At 32.8% G+C, this 18,679-nt stretch overlaps 1 protein-coding gene across 4 annotated transcripts in view; it reads left to right on the forward strand.

Moving 5' to 3' along the window:
* The window catches only part of LOC118197347 (uncharacterized), a 194,964-nt gene that overhangs the window by 62,448 nt on the left and 113,837 nt on the right, over nucleotides 1-18,679 (forward strand). For all 4 annotated transcript variants that reach the window (XM_085813143.1, XM_035368846.1, XM_035368847.1 and 1 more), the window contains one exon: nucleotides 13,396-13,484. In XM_085813143.1, coding sequence (XP_085669269.1) covers nucleotides 13,396-13,484 — 89 coding nt within the window. The remainder of the gene's footprint in view (nucleotides 1-13,395; nucleotides 13,485-18,679) is intronic.

Below are 18,679 nucleotides of genomic sequence, written 5' to 3' on the forward strand. Positions count from 1 at the left end.
TTCCAGTCAATAGATTGGAGTAATTCCTTGCCCCTACAAAATTTGTGCCATTGTTGCTGTATACTACTCTAGGCCATCCTCTTCATGCTATGAATCTTCGAAATATGAGGAAGAATCCATTAGTTGATAAGCTTTCAATTAATTCTAAATGAACTACATGATAAACTCCACAGATAAAAAGCAAGATCCAAGCTTTTCTATTTTCTTTTAAATAAAGTAGTCCTGCTTCATCAACACCTGTGACCTTAAATGCATAAGCATCTCTGACTCGATCTTCTGGGAGAGGACAAGGCACTGTATCCAGAGCTTTCTTCGAGTGTCTCTTGCACCAAACGCGCTTCGATATGACTCTTTGTATTGTTTTTCTTCCTCTTATTATCCAAAATTTTTGACGAATATTAGTCAAAAGAACTTGAGTACCGGCATGTAAAAGTTGTAAATGGTAGTCTTGTATCATTCTTTCTACTAATTCATGTTTGGATGGAAGTATAATGGGGCACCGGAAATTTTCATCATCATGTCTTCTCAAAATCTTCATTTTCAATCTTATAATCCCTTCTTCATCTCTGAAAGTAAAATGTCCCTTCAACTGTTCTTCTTTAGAGAATGTGTCTTGTTGAACTATCTTCAATAATTTCCTCTCAGCAATGTCTAATTCTTCAACATTCAGGGTTTCGTCATAATTTCTTCCTCCATGTCTACAATTATTTATGAATCTTAGAATCCAAGAAATCATTCTCACAATTTTAAAGTAACTTGAAAAGTAAATTAGATACCATTTTTCAGCAGTGATATTAGCCAAAGTCAAAATAATTTTCTTTCGCTTTTCTTTCATAATTTCTTCTTCGTTAGAAATCACTTCACTAGTTGGCCACTCTTCATCGTTCTTCATAAGCTATTCTGGCCCTTGCTACCAGCGAGATTACACAAAACTCTTAATCGAACACCCTCATGATGGTATATCTGCTGGATTCGAATTTTCTGGAATGTGATGCCATTCAGATTCCGATGACAATTTTCATATCTCTTTTACTGTATTTGTGACAAATGGCACCCAATGGTAATCTCTTTGGATCCAAGAAAGAGCAGTACTTGAATCTCTCCAATAGTTCCTTGGAATGTTGTCTAATTTGAGTGTTTGTAAAGCAAGAGCTGCGAGTCTGACTCCTATACAGCAGGCCAATAATTTAGATGATTTACGGTCATTTTTCTTAATGGACTCACTCTACTTTTAGCTAGAAAATACACTGATACATTTTCACTTTTTTCTTTTCTTAAATAAATCACGCGTCAATAGGCTTGTTTACTTGCGTCACAGAATGTATGAAGACTAAGACTTTCATTTCCATTTAAAGCCCTTGGCCAGTCTAACACTGGATAAAAGTGACAGATCATCAATCCACGAATAGAACTCTTTTCCTAAGTCTTCGGGTATATTTGTATCCCAACCAATTTTTAACAACCATGTCTTTTGTATGAGTAGTTTAGGTGTTAGCGTTATCGGGCAGTGAAAACCCATGGGGTCGAAAATGCGATGTACCGCAGACAATATATTTCTTATGGTAAAATTCACTGGTTTGTCAGAAGCAGTCTTCACCTCACAGAAAAGGCTATCATCTTCCTTATCCTACAAAATTCCCAACAGAGGTTCTATACTGTCTTCAGATTTCAAAAGGGAAGTGCACTTCCACTCTCTCAAATCGAATGACGCAGAATCTAATATTTATTTTGATTCCTCAATGAATCGCGTGTTTTTTCATCAGGAACAGATGTGATGCAATTATCTACGTAGAATGATTCTTTTAAATTTTCCACTGTTTCAGGATATTTAGACAAATTTAGATCAATGTGATGGCTTAATACAGCAGCCAGTAAAAAGGGACTGCAATTCAATCCGAAAACAACGCATTTATGTCTAAAAACTGTAAGTACTTTCTTGTCAAAGTCTAATTTTTGTCACCATAAAAATCGTAAGAAATCTCAATCACTCTTATTCACTGACATTTGCAAAAATGCCTTTCTTATGTCTCAAACAACTCCTATTCTATTCTTGCGAAATCTTAAAATTATAGGAATAATTTGTTCCAGCAAATTTGAACCCTTTTCTAGGCAATCATTAAATGAGCGTGAATTTTTGTCTGTACAGGAAGCATCAAATACCAGTTGCAATTTCGTGGTCGAAGTTTCTTTGAATACCCCTTTATGTAGTAAATAGTGACACTGATTATTCATTTCGTGTTCAGGGACTTCCTCTATAATTCCTTCATTTAAGCAATTTGTGAAATCATTTTCGTAATCCTCGAATTTTCCTTTTAGTATCAACCGGTGTGTTGTACTGTTTAAATGCTGTCTAGCAATATCGAAATTTTGACGTAAACAGTCCTGTTCTATCATCCAAGGCAACTGAACCTCATATCTTCCCTCTTTAAAAGTAACAGTTTCGTTAAAATGATTCAATGCGGCAATTTCCATTTCTTTTCTATATTTTGTTTCAACAGGGTCTTGAATCTCCAATAAATCTAATTTCCACAAATTTTCAATCTTCGATGTGTGAATTAATAAAAATGTCACTGCAACGGCATCAGTCACATTTTCCTTATCATCGATATGATCAAACAGTTTTCCCATTAAAATCCAACCCATTTTGGTTTCCATTATAACTAATGTTGAGTTCAAACATTCAATTTTGTCTTTTACTAGTTTCCTATAACTATCAGCTCCAATGAGTAAAGATACATTGTTGTTATCTAAAGATTCGTAATCAACATCCGCTAAAATTATTCCCCTATCTTTTAACAACTCCTTAATGCTTTCTGGAGGATAGTCTAGCTCATCACTTGATATTTCATCAGTCTCTGAAACCTGAATAATTTAATTCCTGGTTATCAAAATTTTTTTTTTTATTTTTACTTCTCGCATGCAGTTCTGTTTGGTAGGCACTTGAGATCCGAAAGTACGAATCATTATTTCTTCTCTTCCCACGACTTTTAATCCCAATTGTTTGTTTAGACAGACGTTTCTCAATATATGAGCATTGACTGGCGCTGTCAAATAAACAACGAACTAATTTATTGCGTGACCTACTTTTAAGTTCTGCTGTCGCCGTCTGTAAAAATATTTTATTCCTACCGATGCTAATGAGATTGCACGCTGAATTTTCTACACCCCTTGATTGCAATGCTTCGGGTTTTTTCTCATTTTTGTAACAAAGGGTTGCATTATCTTTTTTGTGGTAGTATACACAAGAAGCTTTCTCGGAGCTGTCTGAAAATCTATGACCTTGAGCCAGACAAATATAACATCTAGCTTGCATTCTTAGCACATTTCGTTTTTCGTTTACACTCATATTACACTTTTCACTATTATGTGTGTTATTTTTGCAAAAAAATACCATTTTCTTCTTTTACGGGAGCTAATAATTCTGCTGCCGACGAGGGGTTAACCTAAGAGTTAAACTTATTGTTTGTGTATTTATAATTACTTTTGTGTTTGTCGAAGTGTTTATTCTTTCCGTTCAATGGAACGAGTTTCAGTTCCGGTTTGTTAACTGTGTACGTTTGTTCGCAGCATTCAATTTCGTTTTTCAAAAAAGCAATTAAACCTGTAACATCAGATTCCTCTTTTGGATCACGCTTTCGGTGATATTCGAGTATCAAATCATGAGGCCATAATTTCAATAATATCGGATTTAACAAGTGTCCATACGAACCTGAAGTTACTCCTAAATAACATAAGCTTCGAATGTTTATTTTACAAGCATCGTGTAATCTTCTTAGTGCATTAAAGTTAGAAGAATTTTTAACTGGTTCTATGTCCAAAAGATTATTCATATGTGATTTTATAATTTTCTCTGGTTTTCCAAAGCGTTCTTTTAAAATTTCTAAGCACGAATTGTAATTGTGTTCAGTTAACTAAAATCCTTCAACAACATTAACCTTTTCGCGACGGCGCACCTTTGTTTAAGACGCTTGTGCGGGACGGGAGAGAATCGAAGGCAGTCACCGTACAGGACGGAGGTTTTGCATCGCTAAGCCTAATTTTATAACAAAAATCAGAAAAACAAAAGTTTTGCTTCTAGCAAGGTAATTTTTGGTATCATTTTAGATTATTACTTGAGCTCTTATATATGTTAAATTTAGCCCTTAAAACATTTGTTTTCATTATTTTACATGAAATTATACTTAAAAATTGCTTATCTTCTAAAATAATTTTCGGAAGCGCTATTCTAATTATTCCAAATTTTTAATTGATAAAATCCATCAATAAAATTTAAAATTAATAAAAAGAACACAATAAAGACTATTTACAGTAAGAAGTAACAAAATTTTAAATAAAAACGAGTGTGGTAAATCTCGAAGCACAGAGAAGTATCACTTTGTAACTCTTAGAAAAAGTATCACTTTTTAACTCTTTAGAAAATGAATCAGTACTCTCATTTGCGTTAGTAAATGGTTCACTAACCATACAAGGCTATTATTCCTCTGATAAATAGCGCCTTCCCGCCATAATAGACTGGCGGGGAGGGCTTTCCTAAATAAAAAAAAGAAGGAACGGAAATATATCTGAAGGCAATGCAAAACGGAAAAAAACTCCGCACAGTAACCCTAAAAGACCGTACATAGTAGAGGAAAAAGTAGAATAAAAAAAGGAATTTGATATAAATCAGATATGAGAATGTTTTCATCAGCATGCAGCGATTTAAAGAGCCTACCTCTGTTTATGCTTTCCCTCTGCCCCCCACCCTTGAACAGCTGATGAGTAAAATGCCGAAGTCAAACAGAATATATCAAACTCAAGGTCAGGAACCTAAAACTGTGTTCATTTCAAAAGTAATGGACACAGGATGCCATCTAGTGGCCTTCAGAAAAACGTTCCGCCTTAAAATGCGTATACGCATCACCCGTCCTTAAAATGCGATCTTTACTGATGCGTGGATGAGACGCCCGGCTGTAAGAGACGTTCTTAGGTAATGCGTATATGGGACGCCCATCCTGAAAGGGTTATATGCTTGCCCTATCAATAATGATTTCAGATATGTTAATTTTTCAATCTTAGTTAAAGCTTTATTCGAATCAATCGCAGCTTGAAAACTGTTAAAAAATTCTAACCATTTTCCTGCATCTCCTGATTTTGGAATATTTAACTGGTAATTTTTGGTAATTTCATAGCTGATGACGATACATTTATTTCAGAAACAGATGTGTTCAAAGAATTTGCATCTGATGCATTTTTCACAGACAAATTTTCATTACTTATATTCAATCTTATTTTAATTCTAAACTTTGCAGACATAATTTGTTCATTGTATTTATCACTTGCAGAAATATCTTTTCCAAATTCTTTAGCATCTTTTAACTGAGTTTTGATTTGTCAATTCAACATTTTTAACGTGTTTTCTCTTTCAAGAATAGTTTCATTCATCACCTGTAATTTTTCAATGTTTGTGTTTTCGATATTTTCTGACAACAAAGATTCTATTTTTTGTAATTAATTTCGTAACACTACTGCGTTCATTCATGCGTTTCTGCTTCAGTTTGTCTAAAGCTTCCATGTTTAAAATTGACTAATCACAATATTGAAACTCAGTTTTTTTTTTTTTTTTTTTTTCAAATTTTCAAAGAAAAAGGAATTGCTTACCTGTTTACAGGTAATCCATCTGCTAATCTTCGAAATTCTAATCCAAAAGTCCCTTGGTTAAGGCACCACTAAAAATGTTATTTCTAATCCAAAGTTCTATTTGAGAGAGCTATTTTGGTAGTGTATTCGATTCAATCATAACCTCAATGTAGTTTTAATGACTATTTATTTTCGCACATCTTTATATTTTACAGTATTTACATGGTAAATGATGATTATTTCAATAACAGTACATTTTAGTTGTTAACATCATAAGTTTCAAAAACGAAGTTCGTTTTACACTCCCGCAAGCGGTTTGCATCTAATCTCGTTCCCAGATCTCAATTAGGGAAAAAGAAAGTAAGAATTCTCGCCATCTAGTGGCAAGAATGGAACAGCGAGAATAAAGATTTATTAGCATAAGTGGAGAATATTTCTTAAAATAAGTTAAGCTAATATTTCAGAAGTGGGATTAATTAGAATTATTACCTAGGATTTAACAACATATTGCCGAAATGTACGTTAAGCCTAAACTGAATGCGGAAGTTCACCAAAACTGAAGGTAGAAAGGTACTTGCATTTATAAACTGTTTATGTTATGTCTAAGTATTAACTGGAAAGAACTTAAGTATAATTATTGTATTAGTATTTGAAAATTGAAGTCTAAGATGGCTTATTTGGTAAGGGTCAATAAATGCAACTTAAAAGAACTTGCCTTGGAACTTGATGTAGATGTCCCTTCTGATATTAAAATTGTAGGCTTAAGGGATATGATTTTGAATGGTAAGAACTGTAACAAAGACTTTACTAAACAAATGCTAGATAGAATTATAAATGATCGTTTAGACAGGGAAAAGTTAGAAATTTTAGAAAGAGATAAGCAAAGAACATTTGAACTCAAAAAGGAAAAGATGGAACTTTTAGAAAAAGATAAGCAAAGAACATTTGAACTTGAAAAATCAAAAATAAAAGCGAAAATTGGAAGTAGTGATGTAAATGATTCTGTCCCTCCTAATGTTAGTAAAAGTAATATTTGTGATGAGTAAATTAATGCATAAGTATGATATGAATGAAAGTGATATAAGTTTTTATTTAGTTTTATTTGAGAGACAGGCACGACGTATTGGGTTAGAAGAACAAAACTGGCTTTCTCAGCTGTTGGGTCTATTGCCCTATGAAATAACTCAATTACTTGCCCGTGAATCGGAAGTTAAAACTAACGACTATAAACACATTAAGCAACTGCTACTGAGAAAATTTAAGCCCTGAACAGTTTCGGCAAAAGTTCGTTGATCATATTAAGACGTTGTGTAATACGTGGAAAGACTTCATGTTTGAATTAAAAAATTATTTTGAAGAGTAGCTTGCTGGATTAAATGTAACAGATTTTGACTCTTTAAAACAACTTATTATTATGGATCAATTAAAGAAAAGGGTTCCCGCTGCTATTTGAGACCCTTTCATTGATGATTGGTCTAAATTCATTAATTCTGAAGAGTTGGCTGAAAAACTAGATGAATATGAAAATATTCGGGCAGGAATAAAAGCACTTAAAGTAGAAAATAAAACTTTTAGGCATAATTCTAAGCCTAAATTTGGTTCTAAATTTATGAAGGATCCTATAATCAGTATTCGAGACCCAGAAATGTTAACGATTCTATACAGACAGATGGTAATTTCGAAGTGGGTTTTAAAAACAGTTTTGATAATAAATACAATCTGAGAGATAAATTTTATAAAATAGACGAAAGGAAAAGGGAATATAAATCTGGCATCCGCAATGAAAAGAGTGAGCCAAAAGGCTTCAATTGTAATGTTTATGGACATATAGCGACGGATTGTACTCAACCTACAAAAGAAATTTGCAGGAAACGTAATGAAAAGATGATACTTTTAAAAAGTGTACATTTAAGAGTTCAGACTTGACAAATGCTAAAACTAATTTATCTGTGAACCAGAATTCAGGTGTTTCACCAACTGTATATTTAAAGTATGCTCGCATCAATAATGAAGAAATTACTGCAATTATAGGTACAGGTTCTAGTCCGTGTTTATTGAAACAGTCTGTGGTTAGGAAACTGAATCTTACTATAAAACCTGTTGTGGAGAATTGTTTGGCTTTAGGAACGAGAGTAAACCAGCCGCTAGAACATTGGGAAAAGTAACTGTTAATTTAGAGATTGATAATGTGAAAGGAAAGGAAATAACAGTTCTAATTTTAGGAGATGAAATGTAACCATGCAACTTATTAGTTGGTTGAACATGGATTGATTTACCACGTGTTGCATATGCCAAGATAGCTAATACCATGCACATACGCTATGCTAATAATTGTCCATTTTTAGAGTTGCATAATGACATCAGCACTCCGCGAATTAAACTAGAAACTGAAATCGAAAGTAATATGGTTAATTTCGTCAGTTAAAACTGATAAAATAAATAATGGTTATGTTTTTTTAATAAGTGGGTCGGAAGATGAGTTGGGCTCATTATTGGAAGTAATACAGCGAGAAACAGTGATACCAGTCACTAACTGCAACGATCGAAAATTAATTTTGAAAGAGAATCCATGTATCGGTAGAGTGGAAGTAGCAGAATTAGTTGAATCAAATCCAGATCAGATAACTGGAAATTCAAATAATGATAATAAATGAAATTAAGAAGTTTAAGAGACCGATTACTTTAGAAGAAATTAAAGTTAATAACGATATTATGCCAAAAAGAAAACAGGAAGTTTAAAATTTGATAAGTGAATACCGAGATTGTTTTGCATTAAATATGAAGGAATTAGGGTGTATGAACTTGTGAGCCTATTTGCATGAAGTTTTATAAAACCAATGCCGAAGGGCGTGCTTCTATAAAGAAGATAATAAATGAATGGAAGAAATATGGAATTATTACTGAAAAAAGATCTCCGTATGCTAGTCCAAAGACAGGTGAACTATGATTAGTTGTAGATTATTGAAAGTTGAATTCGCAAACTGTTAACACCTTCGAGCCGGGTAGCGAAAACGCGCTTATCGCGGAGGCCGGCAGTGTCTTCCGCAAGCGTCTCTCCAGGGCCGGGGCTTTTTTGCTACTAAGCCTAAATCCATGAAATTTCCGAAGTATCAACTCTATAGAGTATTTAAACGGCTTATGCTTTATAGGTATTTTTATATGTATACTTTAATTACCTTATTTCTTATTTAAATGCATATTTTACACATTTTATTTTAATTACTCACCATTTTATGACTTTTAACATTATACATCTGAAAACTAAATATATTACTTAAAATTCTCTTTTCGTATGAAAAATTTTAAAACAGGGATCTACACACAGTCCTACGTTACACAGTTGAACTTGTAACAACTCATTTGCCGTTTTGGAGGATTTTTCCGGGAATGAGAACAAACGAAGCATCGTCGTCTCATTTTCTTATCGGTCTCTTCTGAACAAAGTTTTGGAAAATGTCTTTCAGTTAATCTTTCAGAATCAATATCTGAAATATTTTGCATCATTTCTGCTATTTCATGCTCTGTTAAACATTTTCGACGCTTCGGCATTGAAATGGTAAAAACAGAAAGAATTCACGTCTAACAAGATCTAATTATCTTCTAAAAACTGAACTGTAAGCGGAAATACTCAACGCTTTAGCACATATAAAACTTCTACTTACAATAAACAACTACCACGTGCGAATAAAGTGCGATTTAAAGAGACATCATAAATCACGCCATTCGGAAACATTTAGTTCCCCGTTTGTTTATATAATCAAAAACACGTGTATGTGAGTCATGCTTCTCTCATTTCGAGTAGAAGGTCTAATGTACATGTATCTGAAACCATATGGACATACAGTGCCATCTTGTGGCAGAAATTATAGTTTGAAAAACGTTCCAAGGTACTGTCACAAATATGTGACAGTTGGTAGAAAATGCAACAATGCTCTGGCACGCCTGCGTGTCAGCCGGTAGATAAGTGTGTTCGTTGCTGGCATGTATACGTGACAGTCGGCGCGAAAGGGTTAAAGGTAAATTTCCACTCCCTAGGATAGATGAGCTTCATGACTGTCTTAGTGAGTGTAAAATCTTCACTACATTGGATTTAGCTTGTGGATATTTAGCGATTCCTTTAACTGAAGAAGCGGAACTGAAAAACAGCTTTCATCACTCCAGATAATACTGGTCAATTTGAACGTATGATCTTTGGGTTAGCTAATGCTCCTGCAAAATTTCAGACTTATGAATCAAGTGTTAGATCCATTGCTAAAGAAGTATTGTGTTATTTGGACGACAAATTAATTCCGGATAAATCTTGGGAAGAAATGATGGAAAAACTTATAAAGGGTGTGATAGATTGAGGCAATGCTGACCTTGAAACTGACAAAATGCGAATTTGGAAAAGATGATGCAACCTGGAACAAGAAAAGTACTAGCCATGTTAAACTTTCCTAGACCAACCAATAAACATGAAGTTAAACAATTTTTAGGTCTTACAAGTTTCTTTAGAACTTTGTACCAAAATATGCAGAGAAAGCTGAGCCGTTAACAAGACTGACAAGGAAGGATGAAACATTTCATTGGAATGAAGATCAGCAAGAAGCATGCAGTACTTTAAAAGGCCATTTAACTAATGAACCAGTACTAACTTTGTATAAACTGGAAGCAGAGACTGAAGTGCACACAGACGCGAGCAGCAAAGGACTGGCAGGAATGCTGTTGCAAAAATGTGAAGATGAAAAGTGGCATTTAGTTTATTGTGTAAGTAAAGGAACAACAAAAACAGAAAAGAATATTCAAGCAAATTAGAATTAATGCCACGACTTTGGCAATTTTTAATCGGAATCCAATTTACGGTAATTACAGACTGCCAAGCTTTAGTTTATTTAAACGCAAAGAAAACTTCAAATCCTTAGATAGCAAGGTGGAGTAATCTGATCCAGGAATACAGTCTTGAAAAAAAAGCACAGACAATGTAAAAAAATGAGTCACGTAGATGCATTGAGCCAATTGCCAGTTGATCAGACAGAAGAAACTTTAGACTTTATAATTGAAATCAACTTGGAAGTTTTTTTAATGCTAACAAGAGAGGAACAAATTCTTATGATTCAGCGTTCAGATCCAGAATTCCGCAAATTAATAGACATTTTATAGGAAAAGATAAATGATAGAACGAATGCTAAGAAATATGTAACTGAAAATTACGTCTTGAAGAATAATCGATTGTTTCGTAAAGTAAAAGATCAGGAAAAGGAGAAATTGTTATATGTCATACCTAAGTCGATGAGAAAAGGTATTGTAGTAAAATTTCATGATCTTTTGGGACATATTTCAGCAGATAGAACTGTTGCCAAAATCAAGTAGTCATACTTATTTAAAGGAATAAAACGATATGTTATGCATCGCATTTCGATGTGTTTCGAATGCCTAGTAAATAAAGTGCCGAATGGTAAGAAACAAGGAGTACTGGATCCAATAAGACCTGGTAGAACACCTTTTGCAGTCATACATGTAGATCATTCTAGGAGCATTCATAAAAAGTTCAAGAGGAAATACAGAATTATTTACAATAATTGATAATTTTACAAGATTTACACACTTATATCCTATGAAAAGTACTACAGCCAAGTATATGTTAGGTGCATTAAAGAGTTTTGTAGATGATTTCGGGTTACCAGAAAAAATTATCAGTGATAGAGGAACTTGTTTCACACTGAAGGAATTGCGGGAATACTCTCAAAATAATGAATCGGTCATACGCTCAGTTCAACCCAACATCCAAGTGTTAATGGAATGGTGGCAAAGCAAATTGAATAATTTTGGCTATGATTAAAACGAGTATGGAAAATCTGAATCATAGGGACAGGGACAAAAAGCTTAAGAAATACGAAAGAAATTTATAGAATATTCATAAATAAGACTACAAATAAAACTCCTTTTGAAATGCTTCATGGTTATTCACTAAAATTCAATGTTGGATTGATGAAGATGATTATAGATGAAGATGCAAGTGAATGGGAGAATCCAGTAATCTTATAGAATGAAGCTAGAGAGAGAATTGTAGATATGAAGATAAAATGAAAGCAAATTCTGACAAGAAGAGAAGCAATTTTTTAACATTCGAAGAAGGAGAGATGGTAGTTATGAGAAGAGTACCTAAATCAACTGGAGAATCAACCAAAACACAACAAAAGTATCGAGGACCTTTGGTAGTTACAGAAGTTTTACCAAGTGATACCTAAGTGACTCAATTAGAAGAGAAGGTGAAAGGACGTTTCTTTAGTACGACAGCTTATGTGAGCCAATTAAAGTCATGGCAGTTTAAAGCTGAATCAGAAGAAGACGATGATGATGGCATTAGTGTTGCTGGGGGTAACAATAACAACACGCCGCATATTACTAAAACTAGGACACGGAAAAAGAATAGAAAAGTACGGTGAATCTATATGACAGTTAAATTCTTTCGAACTATGAATTTTTTACAGATGTAATATATATATATTTTTAAATATAAATTCTTAATGTTCCAAGGTCGTAACAAAGTCAGGATGCCCGAATGTAAACGCAATGCATTGATTTGATTTTAAATATGTTTTCTCCGTGTGGCAACGAAAGGATATATTTTCATGGAAGCCGATTTTGAATGGTGATGTTTTTTTGAATTGGGCATATTAATTTTGAATTTACAGGTATATCGTTTGAGTGATAGGTAGGTATTACTAGAATAAAGATTTATTAGCATAAGTGGAGAATAGTTCTTAAAGAAAGTAATTTAAGCAAACACATGTGTACGAGTTTATAGCAGATTAAATGCACACAGAATTTGATAACATTAATTTTATCTAAAGAAACACTTCACAATTCTGGATTTTTCCACAAAGGCACTCATATAGCTTTTCACAGTATCACATAGCACAATCAGTAGTTACACTTCAAACTACTAGGAATGTTAAGCACAACAGAAGGCAAAGCGCATCTAAAAGGTGAAGCTGTTATGAATATCTCAGTACTCTGAAATTGCTCTGAACTAACAACTGAGAAACTGATCCTCTTTCCGGTCTTATATAGTTTTTCCCTGGCAGCCGAGAAATTTCTATTACTTTCTGCGTTTCGAAATTACTGGAATGCATCTGAAAGTTGGATACGGTTACAGCTAATATAGGAATCAGTTGGTTTTTCAACTACAATATCCATTATAGTGATACAGAAATTGTTCCAAAATGCTCGCCAAACATGGCAAGAAAAATGTGCTGAGCTATTTTACTAAATATTAAATATATTTGCCCCTGTATTTTTTTGGCTGAGCAGCGTCTGTTTCAAGCTTTTCATGTTATATTGTACAGAAAAATATAACAATTTAACATATAATTTCACTAAAATTACGTGTCTGCGTGTAAAACTCATAACAATATTCATTTCTTCCTCACCTCCACAACCAGTCAAGGACTTTCTGGCCAACCTCAGCCAGCAGGAGTTTGCAAGTGACATACAGGGAACTTAGTCTCTGGGATAATGTTTTTCTGGTGTATTATATTCTCCATTTCTAAATTTTATAGTGGAAAAAAATGATGGTTGTCCAGAGGTCAGACTGTTGGATATTTGACGTGCGGATCTAAAACTTTGTACTGTAGATGTACTGTAGATTTCCTGTAGATGCTGTTGAGCATCTGAAAACTTTTGGGATAATATAAAAGAATGTTTCTTTTATATATATATGTGTGTGTGTGTGTGTGTGTGTATATATCTGAAGTAATTTTTTCAGTTTTTACTGATTTGTTTTAATGTTTTGCATAGAATGGCTGGGATGCTAATGATATGTTCCGTACAAATGCCGAAAAGTATGGGGTAAAGTCAAGTTATGATAATTCTTTGCAAGAATACACGTAAGTCAGTTGTAGTTTATATTAAAACTCAAATACTGAAACAGTTTTTTAAAGTTTTGTATATTATTAATTTTAGAGTCCATAAAGTATTTTTTCATAATAGTAAGAATTAGTTTATGGATATAATAAGCATTATTTTTTGAGTAATTTCACTTATAATTCTTTAGATCAGAGGCCTCAAACTCAGATTGCATGCAGGCCAAATACACGATCTGAAAACAACTGATGGGCCAAAAGTTTTTTAGTAAAAATCAAATTTTTTTAAATAGATAAATAAATAAATATTATAAAAATATTTTAAATAACTTAAAAATTTAGTTTATTAAATCTTTATCAAAACAACAATAATAATTTTGCAAAGGAAAACATTTCAAATTTATATTTATTTTCTGTTTGAAATCTAAAGCTTGGTACCTGTAAGACATTTTTGTTAGTTACTCTTTCAAAGAATGTTTGGCAAGTAGGGCAAAACTTGAGAATAAATAATAACAAGCTAGTTTCTTTCTGTTATTAAATTTTTCTTCAATGTTTAGTTGAAAATGCATATGTTTATTACATATAATTATATTAAAATGCATATGTTTATTATATTATATAATATGTCAAATGTATATATATTTATTGCAAATGATTATTATAAATGTCTATAATTCTTACTTTAGCTTGACATTTGATGGTGTTTTGGTTTTGATAAAGTTTGTAGTTTTAGACAGAAATGAACGTTTATCATGGACTGCACGTGCTCATCATTCTAGAAATTATATTCATCATGGATTGTAGATGCTCTTCAATCGATCTTTTTTTTTTTTTTTTTTTTTTCCTTATAAATTTTCAACAGTGGAAAAACTATTCACATATAAATGTATTTCAAAAGTGATTATTCTTACAAGTAAACCTTCTCTTCTTTGATACCTGTTTGCCGGAAATCCATATATTTTCTGAAAGATTATGTCACAAGTAGAAAAAGTGTGATATCTTAGGGGCAGAGGGACAAGTGTTTAGGAGCTATATAACCCACAAATTATCAATAAAGTGTTTGAAACATGACACCAAGAGTTGCTAAAATGCCCATTTCACATATTTATATGAACTACTAATAATATTGTAAGAAGGTGGAGATCTCAATATAAAGGAAGAAACAACTCGTTGAAAAGAATACACATTAGGACGTTGAAAATGTGACTCGTTACTGACTTCAGACAAAATCTATTACAATAGACAATCAATGTGCAATTCATCAAATAAACAGTGAGACGAGAAGAAAGACAGTTCACAATGGACAGTTTACAAATGGCAATGACACAGAGGGCACATTTTACACATTTAGCCTCACACTTTGCACACTCATAATTTGTCAGTGAATCAAAGCAGTGAGGCTTTGGCCCAATCCACATTCCAGGTTCGCCGCTTAAGTATCAGCCCTTGTAAAAAGCATACTTAATCAAGTTCTTGAATCAATGAGTGCTGAACTGATATGGAAAAAAGGACTGCAGGACCAGAAAACTATTGTCATGCCAAATGTGCTCCTGTGTATCGATAATGATTTGTGTTCTTATGTAATGAACAAAAGATTTGTAGTGTCTGAAAAAAAGTGAATATCCAGAGGCTGGATCTTTCTTGTACATCCTTCAGGTACCATTTCTTTTTGTTAAACTTTACCATCAGGTAATTCGGAAGCAGACAATGCATGAATATACAAAAAATAGAGGTGTCATTACAGGAATATGTCCATCTATATACATTTTAATGATACTTTGTGGGTCCTATAGCTCCTAAATACTTGACCTTCTGTCCCTAAGACTTCACAGGTTTTCTACTTGTGACATAAACTTGCAGAAAATACATAGGTTTATGGCAAACCGGTATCAAAGAGAAGTTTTATTTGTTAGTGCAATAATTTGTAATTGAGCTTATTCATTTTTTACAAGTATGAATAGACATTAATAAAATCTGTATCTTCAAATGTTTGAGTAAGATTTATATCCCATTATAAATTAATTAGCTCCATTTATAGATTTTGGGGTGCATTAATTGTGTTTATTTTAAATGGAAATAATGTAAACTGAGACTTCAAATAATTAAAATCGGGAAATCTTCCAACACCATATTTCCAACAAATATAAAATTAGAATGTCTTCGCAGGCCACGTTAAATTGCTTCGAGGGCCACATGCATATTCTTTCTCATATATTTATGAGATGGCCACATGCATATTTCTGGTACTTGTGATGGAGTATGTAGATATGAATAGTTTTTTTTAAAAAAAAAATTTGGAGAGACAAACCACTGCACAAAGAAACAAACAGCATGAAGTTACTTAGATTTTACATTTCTTTTTTATTAATAAATTACAACTTCATTTCTTATGAGAGAGGCTTTTTGTAGTATAATGTTAAAAATGTAGTTTTATGTATTTACGTTGGCAGTACAAGTCAAAGGTGATTGAGGCAAATCAGTATAATGTATAACATGAAGAATGAGATTAAAGGTAGTGATGAGAAAGAGTGGAAGATCAAAGAAGGAGTTTTAGTGACAGGCCATCTTTAGTGACAGGAGTTTTAGTGAATATAAAAAATAGAAAAGTTCTTGCAGAATTTTGTTTTCTAATATTGCAAATAAAAATTCAGGCTCAATTATTTTAATACATTGTATTTTTCTTCCCTCCACCCCCATTTAAAATAACCAGAATAATGCAGTACTGATAATATTTTCTAATTTGAATAAGACTGATTCTCTGTTTGTGCAATGCATTAATCACTTGTTTAATGTTTTAGTTATGACAGCAGAAATATTTTTAATGAACTGCTTTAAAATATAATTGATTAATGATGAATTTTATTGAAAAAACCATCAAGTTATCATGTGTGAATATTTTTTTTATTTCTGAGAATAAAAAGAAATGAGGTATTTAGGGTCTTATTTCAACAAATGCAAAAAATTAGCAGAAATGTGCATATTAAATCTTATTAAATATATGTTTTCTAAATTTCTGAAAAATAATTGGAAGTAAAAAAGACTGAATGGGTTTAAAAATTAAGCTATAATAAATACAGCATGCTCTTGCATCGATTTCAGTAAAAAAAAATTAAATGCATTTCTAGGCTCAATTTGGCTTTTCATATGTCAAGAACAAATTTATTCTGTCTAAATATAATGGTTCAAATTAAGATCACAGAAGGCAATGTAGAACCATCTATTAAAACTTGTAAAATTGAATGAATTTATGTAGTGAGATTTAGAGAATAATGATGTAACTCCTTGGGTGCGGATTTATTTGAAAAAATATTTGCATGTTGGATAATTTTTGGTTGCGATTCATCAATAGCTCCTTCACTGTCAAGAGTATAAAGGTAACAAAATTTATTATTTAGGTATTCCACTATATTTCTAATCTTTCTTATTCTGTCATCTTTATTTTCCTTTTCATTATCCGTAAAATGTAGAAAGCTTGAAATATATATATATATAAACTATCGCGTGGCATAGTGGCATGGAAAAAATTGTAGTACTTATTGCATATCTTTTTGACCAATACATATGCATTTTTGGCTTCTTCATTTGCAACATCAAGATGCATAATGCAATATAAGCTTTCATTTCGTCAGAACTTACAGGAATTTTGTTACACAACCTTCTTTTTCTATCACTTGTCTAGCATATCTATTCTTCTCTTCTACTATAGTGTCCTAAAAATCTTCATTCAAGACTTCTTTCAAAACATCTAAAGGTGTAGGATTACCACCTAGTCTACGCGAGCTCAAAGGATTAATTCCAGATATTTCAGAAAAACTTTATATCGGCTACATTTTCTTCTTCTTCCCAAATCCATTCCTCTGATACTGGTTCACGAGAAGATTCACTATCACTGCTCGATAGACGTCTTGTATGTCTTTGAAACCTTGATATTATATTACAATTGTCATCATTTTCAAGTTCAGTATCGTCTTCATCACTTTCACTTTGTATTTCATTTTAATTGTCAATTTCAGGATCACTAAACAATTCTTCTTTAGATTTCTCAAAGTCACTTTCGCTATCACTATCATAAAATATGTTCTTTGTTTTTGACATAATGGGGCAGTGTATCGCAAATAATGTTCACTGAAATACTGTAATTGCTTCTTCTATTATGACTGATACAAGCTACTGACTGATACAAGTTCAATGAAATGAACAGAATTGTGCCTAACCTCAAATAACGTTTTAGACGCGTCATCCTAGGGAAAACAAGTGAATAATGTCTCTCCGACGTTTGATGTACCCAAGAGTTTAATTTTTGGTTTGACCTCTTAGACACGCCATCCGCTCCTAGGGGAAAAAAGTGAATGACGTGTCTCAGACGTCAAATGTACTCAAGAGGTTAAGTTGGTGGTGTAATGCATGATAAAAGCGTTAAAAAATTTTCAGTCTAGCTAGTGGAAAAATTTTTATAATTTAAAAGTAGAGTGTTTAAAAGAATTGCCATTAGATCTAACAGTTATAAGCTATGGAAGATTCTTTTTACATTGTAGTTGAAATTTCCAGGTTTTTGAAGTCCCTTGTCTATAATAAACCATGCTTAGAAAGAGCTTTAATTATTGGATTTTGTTGAAACTTTCCTGCCACTGCAATTATCATCTGTGCAAGCAGTTCACGTTGGCCTGTTTAATTAAATTTTTTCAACAGATTTTTGACATTTGAAAGAAAGGCACTTGCTTAATAATGTGTTGTGAAATTTGTATAAAAAAAAAAAAAAAAAAAGGTTCTTATCATTAAATACAAGGTGTCTGAAATGAAACTATCATGCTACCAGATTAGAACCATCATTAACTTCCAGTTCTTTTGCAAAAACTCAGCTACAGAATGTCACCAAATCATGTGTATAACTTTAAGTACTAATGCTGTATCATACGGCACTGCCAGATATGATGCCGAAAGTTCAAAAGCAAGGATCATGACATTCAAGAAGCAGAGCGCTCAGTTCGGCCTACTGATGTTGATGATGCCCTTCTGCGAAAACTCTGGAAGATCAATATGCAGCCACTCAAAACCTTGTTGAGTAGTTAGATGTTAGTGCCATGTCCATTAGTCCTATTTTGCATCACATAAACTTGACATACAAGTTTATTAGCTGGCTGAGCTGACTCAAGCATATAAGGACTGATGTGTTCGGGCCTGCACTAATCTGCTCAAATATCAACACAAGGACAAAATTC

This window comes from Stegodyphus dumicola, chromosome 3 (genome assembly GCF_044657685.1).
Source record: "Stegodyphus dumicola isolate Sdum_Otavi_A_Nest chromosome 3, ASM4465768v1".
NCBI classification, from domain to species: Eukaryota; Metazoa; Arthropoda; class Arachnida; order Araneae; family Eresidae; genus Stegodyphus; species Stegodyphus dumicola.